We start from the raw sequence: 10,796 nt of genomic DNA on the forward strand, positions 1-10,796 counted from the left end.
TTATTTGAGTTAGATTTATTTATCATCCTCCGAAGACTTCATGACCAGTATCTTCTTTTGCTGACTTAAATAAAAAAATTGCAAAAGATGTTCTGATGGTCAACTTGTAATAGAAATAAGATTTGAAATCATTTTGATTTTCAAGTATTGAAACCAAAGTAATAATAGTAATGGGTCGTCCCAATCCCAGTAGGACGCAGGCTGAGAAAGCCAACTCATGGTCCTTTCTCGAATAGGAGACAGGATGATCTCATGTCCCATAACACTCTTATTTTGGTATTTTTTTTCAGTAAGCTTTTTTTTAATGACAAATATTTTTTTCTTTCATTAATTTCTAATTCTATACTATTTGGGTGCAAAAATTATATAGTTATTATATTCCATTTAGTTCTATTTATAAGTTATTTTTAGCACGTTTTATTAGAATTAAAAAAATTTTAAATTTCATTAATTTTGTCTTAAAATTTAATAAATTTTTATCTTTATTTCTAATAAATATTTTTAAATCTCATTACTAGTATTTTTATTCAAAGTATTTAATAAAAATAAAAATGTAAAAGTAGGCATTAAAAATTAACAAATATCTTGTAAATAAGTTTAATTTTTTTCTTCTCTATCTACCTTATAAATAAAAACATAGGAATATATCATAACTTGTTCTTGCATGGAGAAAAAGTTGAACCGGTTCACTCGTTATTCAAGCTGGTTTCACTGGTCTAGAGACCTGACCAAGAATCGATTAACAAGTGCGTTTTCGGTCGAAGCTGCTGGTCTAGTCAAGTTAAAATCCAAACGAACATATGAATCATGACGTATGCTTTTCATTTCCTGTTTGACTCTGCAAACCAACGAAGCAATTATAAGCTATTTTTTCAGCTGAGAGGCAAGCGAGTCGGGATCGTAGGCCTCGGAAACATAGTCTCAGAAACAGCAAAACGGCTCGAAGCTTTCGGTTGCATCATATCGTACACCTCAAAGAACAAGAAGCCACTTGTGTCATACCCTTTCTATCAAAACATCTTGGAGCTTGCTTCTGCAAGTGACGTGCTTGTTCTCTGCTGTGCACTGAACGAACAAACAAGGCATATGGTGAACAGGGAAGTGATGATGGCCTTGGGAAGAGAAGGAATCATTGTGAACATTGGAAGAGGAAGTCTGATAGATGAGAAAGAATTGGTTAAGAGTTTAGTGAAAGGAGAGATTGGAGGAGCTGGTTTGGATGTGTTTGAGAAAGAGCCTCATGTTCCTCGAGAGCTTTTTGAATTGGACAATGTAGTTTTTTCTCCTCATGCTGCTGTGCACACTTCAGAATCTATAATGGGAGTTTCTGAACTAATGGCTGCCAATATGGATGCTTTCTTCTCAAGTAAGCCTCTACTTTCACCAGCCGGGCTCTACTTTCACCAGCCGGGGTAGATTATTTGAATTGATCTACCGATTCGTGAACTTATGTCTTAAGACTTGCATAATGAGAAGAAAAATGAATACATTCATGGATGATTATACTTGAAAATTACACCAAAAGACAATCCTTCACTTGAAGGATTTACATCAAATCCCATAGCTACCTTGAGGTAACGAGGTGGGGATTTATGTTAACCTTCCTAACCTCTAACATAATGTGACACCCTTTATTTAGAATTTAGGATTACCAACTAACCAAGAGATTGACATTAAGAACTCTAGCTAATCCATTCTTCAAGCATTATGGCTGCACATTTTGGTTTTTTTTTTAATAAATAAAGCATATCTACTAATATTCTGGTTATATATAATGGATTGAGCTATTGATTCATCTTTTTATTGTTGGCTGTAAATTAAATTGTTTAATTAAGCTTTCGTTAATTTTGAAATTTGTTTGTAAGCTTTCGTTAGCTAATCCATTTTTCACATTGGTTTTCCTAAAAGACTAATGTGGAATGTCTTTTTTATAAAAAAAAATATTTTTGTTTTTTCTTATTGGCAATCCAAAAAAAATCCCTATTATTCGAAATAAAAAAAATAACTCACAAAAATATTAAAAAAATATTTACAACATCCAAAATACAATAAGTTTTACAATTATTATATATTAATTTTGCATACCCCTCACTTAATAAAGAAGCAAAGTGTTGGTCAATAGCACCAAAATATATACCCAGTGCATCTCAAATGTAAACAAATACATTTCATTTCTATTACTTGTGCAAAATTGATAGCTCTTCCCGTCCTTTCAAAGTTTTTGTACTCTTCTTTACAAAATCAATATTGATTAGAGCCAGTAATTCAGGTAGACCGAATTTATATGGATTGGGCTCAATTCAGGCTGGGCTAATTTGGATCGAGTTTGAAGTATCTTACCTCTTAAAAAAATTCATATAGTCAAGACTATTCCTAACTTTTTTTGAGCTAGCTTGAGCTGACTCATTGAGCTTAGCCAAAATTACCAACTCTATATACATATAAAGTGGGAAATTTCAACGATTGAGCTTATTTGGGCCGGACTTATTCAAATTGAGCTTAAAGTATTCTACCGTTTTAAAAAGCCCATATAATCAAACCTGATCCTAGCTTTTTTCGTAAGGGTTTGGATTAGCCTGTTGAGTTTGGCCCGAATTATCGGTTTTAACATTGATCCATGGTTTGCATTGACATGAACCCTTACATACAACTTGAGCAATAATGCGCATATAAAATGGAAATTAGAAGATTTTCACCTCAATGCATAATATAATCCAACATAGAACCTAATCATGATATTCAAATCAAAATGATAATAACAAAAGCTCTAATGCTTGAAAGAAAAGTCAATCATACATTGACTAAGTAATAGAAACAAGAAATTAAGATCAAATAAATATTTGAATAAGATCATTTAAATAAAAGCAAGATATTAATTGTATGACTCATGTAATACCTTTTGCCAACTATGAATTGAACAGGTGTGCTTCAAAGAAGTGTGCTCCAAAGCTCTTATATTCATATAAAATGGAAATTAGAATAAAGAAATAATAAAGACAAATTTTAAATTATATACAATGGAGACACAACTTTAAAAATAGCTATTTAAGTTGCCTTTTAATATCAGTTATTAAAAAAATAGTTGTAAAAAAAGGCAATGGCATGAAAGTAATTAAAAGCAAAATATTTAACATTGGTTCAAACAATAACCAACTTTAAAGGAACTTACTACATCGATTTGGATACAGAACAATATGGTAAAATAGTTTTTAAAAAATTTTCAAAAAATGAATGCTTACCACATCGGTTTTGACTATAACCGATGTGGTAAAGTAAATGATATGTAAATAATTTTTAAAAAAATCATACTTTTCCATATCAATTGTTAGTCAAAACTGACGTGGTAAAAAATTTAAAACTTTCCACATCTGTTCCTAAGAGAATTGACATGGAAAGTTCTATTGTTTTAAAATAAATTTTTTTAAACCAACGTGGAAAGGGTTTTTAACATCGATTATGCTAACAACCAACGTTAAAAACCTTTCATAAAGTTGCTACATGGACAACAGCTTTCCCATTTCATTTTCTTGAACCATTTAGCTACCATTTTCTCTGAAATTTCAAAATGCCTTTCCAGAAATTGAGAGCCTCTTAGGTTTCCGCTGCTAGCCTTCAGCCATTTGTCGCTAGCCTTTTGTCTCCCGTCATCTGCCACTCTCTGTTCTGTCCGCTGTCCCGGTCATTCCCTTTCTTAGGAATAAGTCATTTTTCCGCTTCTTTCTTGTTCCTTCTTCCTCCTTCATTGTTTCTTAATGCTTTTTTGTAACATTTTCTTCTTCTTCCTTCTTATTCCTTTGGACAATGCAGTGGTAGATTTGTTCGTCCCTCTTCCTCTTCCATTGTTGGTGCTGGGGTTTTAGAGTTTCCCATTTTCATCCCTGCTGCAAGTAAATTTGATTGTTTTTATTACTTTTTTATTTATTTCTTAAATTTATAATAGATTATAAGTTGTTTTACATTTCAATTTGTCATCTTTGTTGTTGCATAATTTTTTTATTTAAATGGTTACGAATAAAAATTTTATTATATGTCCAACGTTGTGATTTTTGCTGCCTAAATTTTGATACTGATAAATTTTTTGATATTTTGGAATATCAAAATTTTATGGGAGACTCTATCAAACAATTTTTTAATTATTACAAATAAAAAAGATAAACATGATTATTGTTGAGTGAATTTTGTTTTGTAATTGTTGAAATTTTGGGATCATATATAATTTGTCAATTTTTTTTAATTTTTTCAAATTGAAAAAAATATAGAAGTAATGGATGTGAAAAGTATTTGGCTAATTGTTCATACTACGTGAAAAGTACTTAGTTAAGGGTTCATACGATGTGAAAAGCTAAGGATACATACTTACATTGGGATAAACCCAACTAAGTGCATTTTGATCCTTGTGTGTCCCATCCATCATATAATTTGACTAAAATAAAAACAATCAAATTCAATTCAAATCTCAAACAATTTTAAAATTTAAGTAAACCCAAGCAAATTTTAAACATATAACAATTCCAAAAAAAACACGTGAATAAAAATTTTGACTAAATTATATACTTTCTTAGCTCAAGCATGTTTGTTCTTCAATTTGTAAAGATAAAAAAAAATTAGCAGAGTTTCCTTTTAAAATGAAATATTCCAAAATTTCAACAATTACAAAATTCTAAGTAGAAACAATTGGAAATATTTATTGAAAACATAATAATTCTAAAACCTTGAATATCAAAATTACACAACAAAGTTTATCACAATAAATTTAATTCTTCCTATAAATTATAAATTTCATTTTATCAAAAACTCAACAAAAAAAATAAAGAATTTCAATTTCTTCCCTTAACATAGGCAACATATCAGAAAACTAAAAAAAATTAAAAAGAACTAAAAAAAATGCGAAGACTATAATTCAAATCCAACTACTATGATTTTCATAAGCCAATAAAAAAATAGAAAAATAACAATGAGACTTACTTGGAATCTATCGGAGAAGAAAATACAACTTAAAAAACTCACTTAAAGTAACACCCAACAATGGAGAAGGAAGAAGGAGCAAGCACCTACTAAAAAAAATGCATATGAAGATGACCTACCTACAATGGAAGAAGAGGGAAGAAGGAAGAAAGCAAATGGAGACCTAAAATCAAAGAACTCACTTGAACCCATACACAAGAGACAGCGACGATGGATTTGCTCTAAAGTTGAAGATTGACAGTGACAAAGCTACAAACTTCAAACACTGAAATGCAATGGCCAATGAACATTGACAAAAAGTGAATGGAGCTTTTTGACAATCGAAATGGGCAAAGGTTGAAGCTTTGAAGGCTAGGAAAGTTCGGCAAGAGAACTTGAAAAGAGAGAGAAAGAGGAAAAAAGAAATGGGCTATTCAAATGAGGGTGGAGATGTGGAGGAATTATTTTTAAAGAAAAACAATGTCAGTTTTTCAAAAAACTGACATTATTTTTCTTTTTAACATCGATTCTATGACATTGAAAATTTTCAAATTTCTTTTTTTTTAATTTTTTTTCTTGCTTTTTCATGTCGGTTAGTTGAATAACCGACATGGAAAATACTTTTAACATTATTTATTCACATAATTGATGTTAAAACTCTTGGCCTTATTTACAAAACTATCATTGGCCCTTTTTTTTAACAATAAATTTTTGCCCAAATGATGTTAAAAATTGACATAAAAGCATTTTTTTATCAGTGCTAATTTTGTAATTGACCATGCTAGCCTTTATTTTTTTTTTCCTTTGAGCATAACAAGTTTATATACTCCTCGAATTCTCTCTTTCACCTCCACTCCTCTCAACACTGTCGTTTGCTCCTTTGACCTTCCTTCTCTTATCTCCCTCTCCTCGCCATCGCTACTCCCTCATTTGATGACCATAGATCATACTTCACTCCCTTAATTTCTTTCATTCAATAATTGCTCTTCTTCTTTCATCACTTTGTTCCTCTTATTCTTATGTTCTTTGTTCGAATTCAATAGATTTAAGAGACCACTCACGTACAAGATCTTGATTCTCTCATGGATCGAGGTCCTATTAGTATTTAGAAGACATTTTAGAGCTCAGAGAAGCAAAAAAATTGTAAGATCTCTCTTACTAATCCACCATTAACTCTAAAATCAAGGTAATCATTGACTAACCCAATTGAATTTTCAAGTTTGTAAAATTTATATAAATGGAATCCCAAGTTTTCAAAACTTTACATGCTAAAAATCATTTTATAAATTCAAATCCGAGCAAAACATTTATATGGAAGCATGAACACCATACAAGGTTAGATAACATCAAAATGAGGTCAAAAGAGAAAAAGTAGTGATTCTAGTATAACACATTATAGCATAAAATGTTATGATGCGGCATAAAATGCAAAAACCCATGATAGCAAAAGCTGTCATAGTAGATTTTCTGGCTGAACTTTCGACATACCCCAAATCTTTGTCCGACGTCCAATTGAGGTAATCTAGGTATCTACATAAGGCTTTCTTCGAGCTCTAGCTAATGAAACTAGTTTCAAATTCAAATCATTTCTTAATCAAAAGTTATGCACTAAAAATGCAAACATACCCATTTGTATTTTCAAAACATAATTAGGGTATCCAAAATCACAACCAAATGCCATAAGCTCACACCACCCCTAGACCACACTCGATAGATTTAACAAGACTTGTGCAACACATAACAACACTTCAATAACATGTATAACACATTTTCAACTCTCAACCCCTTAATCTAAAAAATGACAGGGGGAATCTCAATCATATAATCTCACATCTAAATCACCATCATTTACAAATATACTTACTAATTACTTGCATAAATATTTTGGCTCTATTTGGATTTCATATTTAATTCACATATAACCTGGGGCTAAAAATATGCTACTTAGATCAAGAATCAAATAATGCAAGTAAGAAAAAACATGCAATCTCCTAGTTGACATTATCAAGATAAATTATACACATAAACTCTTAAATAAATAAGGCCTGCAAATGTGGGATAGAAATCTTAAGCCTCTGATTGTTTCCCTCGATCATGTCCTGATGAGTTAATTCCTATAATATTGAAGAGAGAAGGGTGAGTACAACCACTTAGTAACTAAGGTCAATCTTACTTATACAATTACATATCAATTAATTATAGATGCAAATAGAAATTAATAACTTCACAAATATCATGTGTTGGATCATGTGTTTTGATAATTATAAAACTAAGAGGTATTTGTCATGTGTGTAGATATAAAGAATCATGAATGAAAACAAAACCTCAAGAGTATGAAGAATCAAGAGAAGGTAAAGAAGTTTAGGATAAGTTATTCTCTTAGATTCAATTCACAAACTTAGATAGCTTAATCACTTTTCTTGATCATAAAATGAATGCCTCATATGTCTCATTTATATGCATTAAGACTCATATAAGTATGCTAAACTTGCAAACAATGTCTTTCTTACGTGTTGATTTTTATTAAAGCTATTTGCATGGTGAGAGGAAAAATCACACGTGATTCTATAGGTAACTCATGAGTTTTTGCATGTTAGACACACTAATGGCTAAATCACGCGATTATGAAGAAGTACTTCACGTGTGATTAAGCACTTATGCTGTGTGACGCCTCAAGCTTTGTTTTTGCATGTAAAACCACATGTGAAAGCCTTTGTTGTCCATACAAGTTCTAGCATCTGAGCTTTATTACATTGTGTCAAAGTGTAAAATCACGTATGAGACGATGGTAGCGACACGTGATTTATCACCTGTTGTACAATCTCATTTTGCCTTATTGAGTCTTACATCTTCTTAAGCCAAGCTAAAATTATTCATATGAATGATTATTGATTCACAAATCTATATCTCTTGATCATGCAAAATTTTGCTTGAGTTGTATAGTTCCATGTGTGAAAATGCACTAGACGAGTTTGTGCTTTAGTGTTTGCAATTTCATGGGTGATATCTTTCTAATTCCACACAAGTTTTAATCACATAGAATGGCTTTGGCATTCTGCTAATCATTTCATGCATGAGAGAGAAGAGGTTCCATAAGTAATCTGTCACACAAAATTGATGTTAATTTCTTATGTGCAAAACCATGCGTGAGATCTAATGGTGCACTCGCAAGTTTTAGTACTTTGATATGTAAGTATATTAATAAGTGCAAAACCATGTGAGAAAGCAAGAAGGTACCACGTGAGCTTTAGCACACATGACGAAAGATGTGCCAGAAGAAGCTTTGAAGCTAGGATTCATCTTCAGAACAACTTCATTCCTATTCAAGCACCGGATGCTAACATATATTGTGGCAAGATCCTTTGTTAACAAAAGGATGGCCTTTAATACTTGCACTGAATTCGAGACTAAATTCCTAACACAGTTGATCAAGAAGCAAAAGATTAATATGTGTTACTACATATTGACCAAGATGCTGCATGCCGTTAAGGTTAACACCAAGATGAAGAAGGAACAAAAGAAAGATACAAATATTTACTTTGCATCAGTTGTGTCTGCTATTTTAAAAAGGTTTCATGTCAAATACACTGAAGGGCCAGTGCTGGAGCTAGAAGAATTTAAGGATAGTGCTCTCTACAAAATGAAATTCAAGTTGGAAAGGAAAAATTTTGTTCTTAATGAGGAAGAAGAGCTTGTTAATCATGTTATAGCAAGAAAGAAAAGGAAGTTACTAAAGGAAGCTGCTACTGGAACACCTAAAGCTGTTAGAGCATCTTCGTCTTAGCCCTTTCCTTATATGCTCACTCCACATGACATGTTAAATGCTTTGCTTTATAAAATCCTCAATGAAATTGAAGGAAAGCTTGATCAAGCAGTGGTACATCTAAAAAATGATATTAAGGGCCTTGGTGACATGATGCTGTATTTAAATGGGAAGCTAGATAAAATCATGGATCACCTTGAAATTTCTAAGGCACAAGGAGGGATTGTCAAACAAGAAGATGAGACTAGTCCTTCAAGATTCAGAGAAGGTTCGGTGCACACAGTGGATTCATCCTCCACCTCCAAAACTCATTCTGACCCACGTCACTTTCCATTCCGGATGCCCTCACCTGTTAACCCTTCCTCTCAAGAGTAAGAAAATCTTCTATCTCAAAGAGACCAAGGGTCATCTATCCACCTTTGCCTAAGAAACCAACCTCTAGACTCAGCTTAACTAACTAACTCCCAGCTTGATTATCAAAGGCATCATGACACCTCAAAGCCTATTCATCCTTTTGATGGTATGCTACTTCCTTATATTTCCTCTCTACCAAAATCCTCAAACATAGTAAAAACTATCACTATCTTTTAAGGAGCTCTTTAAAGACATTGATGATATGAGTCTTACCAAACTTGTTGATAAGCTCACTCAAAATGTTGGAGAGCCGGCCATACCCTCATCTATGCCAATTCCTATGACTTCTCCTGCTATCTCCTTAGCTCAATCAATAACTAAAATATTTCAGAGGAAGAAATCTATTCTCAAACATAGACAAACTAAACCTTCCCTTTACTAAACAGTTGAGGAACCTATCATTGAAGAACCTGAGGAACAAGGTACTAAAGATCAACCTTAACAACATCAAGCTTCTCTGCCTCTTGAAGGACAAGTTGAAGGTGCTGATCAAGAGTCATCTCCTTCCTCTCTTCAAGCTATCGATAGCTCAATGAAAGCTTTAGATCCTATTCCATCTATGGATCCAAATGATTCTTCCACATGGGCAATGGTTCTGTCAACTCCTGCTGTCAACCTAAATTCTATATCTGATAGAGAAATCCTAGAAGCCTATCTCAGATATCATGTTTCCTCTATCTTAGGAAGGCCTGTATCTTTTTGATGATGCTAAAGGGAGAAAAGATATGTAGAGAGATAGGCTAGGCTTAAAGGGGAGAAATTCTATATGAATTAATCCTTAAGAAGCAATCTTTCTTGTTTAGATCTTTTTCATTAGTAATATGTTATGATATGAACTTAATATATTTGTTATCAATAAAATTTTCATGTTTGTCATTCAAGTGTTAAATTTCTTTATTTCAAGTTGAATAATTATGCATTTATCTTTTAATTATCCCATATCAGTTTAAGGGAGAGTTTTATAATCAACAGAACTAAGAATCTTGATATTAAAGTTTTATCATCATCAAAAAGGGGGAGATTGTTAGATCATGTGTTTTAATTATTACAAAATTAAGATAAGAGGTATTTGTTATGTGTGCAGATATAAAGAATTATGAATGAAGACAAAACCTCAAGAGCATGAAGAAGCAAGAGAAGATGAAGAAGTTTAGGATAAGTTATTCTCTTAGATTCAATGTGAAACTTAGAGAGCTTAATCACTTCTCTTAGTCATAAAATAAATGCATCATATGTTTTATTTATATGCATTAAGACTTATCTAAGTATGTTAAAGCTTGCAAACAATGTCTTTCTTACATGTTGATTTCCATAAAAGCTATTTGCATGGTGAGAGGCAGAATCACGCGTGATTCTGCAGGTAAATCACGCTAGTGTGAAGAAGTGCTTCACACATGATTAAGCACTTGTGTTGTGTGATGCATTAAGCTTTGTTTCTGCATATAAAACCACACGTGAAAGCCTTTGTTGTCCATGCAAGTTTTAGCATCTGAGCTTCATTATATTGTCTTAATTGTAAAACCACTCGTGAGACTAATGGTAGCCATGCGTGATTTATTACTTGTTGCACAATCTCATTTTAAATTGTTGAGTCTTAAGTCTTCTCAAGCCAAGCTAAAATAGTTTATATGAATGATCAGTGATTCACAAATCTATATCTCTTGATCATGCAAAA

The 10,796-nt window shown here is 32.1% G+C and overlaps 1 protein-coding gene across 1 annotated transcript; it reads left to right on the top strand.

Annotated features, from left to right (window-relative positions):
- Positions 1-579: 579 nt before the first annotated feature.
- Positions 580-1,497, top strand: LOC129289651 (glyoxylate/hydroxypyruvate reductase HPR3-like). Its single transcript, XM_054926459.1, has one exon. It carries the CDS (start codon positions 808-810, stop codon positions 1,414-1,416), a length of 609 nt encoding a protein of 202 aa, XP_054782434.1. The 5' UTR covers positions 580-807; the 3' UTR covers positions 1,417-1,497.
- Positions 1,498-10,796: the final 9,299 nt, after the last annotated feature.

Source organism: Prosopis cineraria, unplaced genomic scaffold, assembly GCF_029017545.1.
Source record: "Prosopis cineraria cultivar Desert tree isolate PC_DT_omini unplaced genomic scaffold, ASM2901754v1 PC12, whole genome shotgun sequence".
Taxonomy (NCBI): Eukaryota; Viridiplantae; Streptophyta; class Magnoliopsida; order Fabales; family Fabaceae; genus Prosopis; species Prosopis cineraria.

What these genes read in the sequence shown, in the direction of transcription:
- LOC129289651 (XM_054926459.1), top strand. Translation starts at nt 808, where the DNA reads ATGACGTATGCTTTTCATTTCCTGTTTGACTCTGCAAACCAACGAAGC.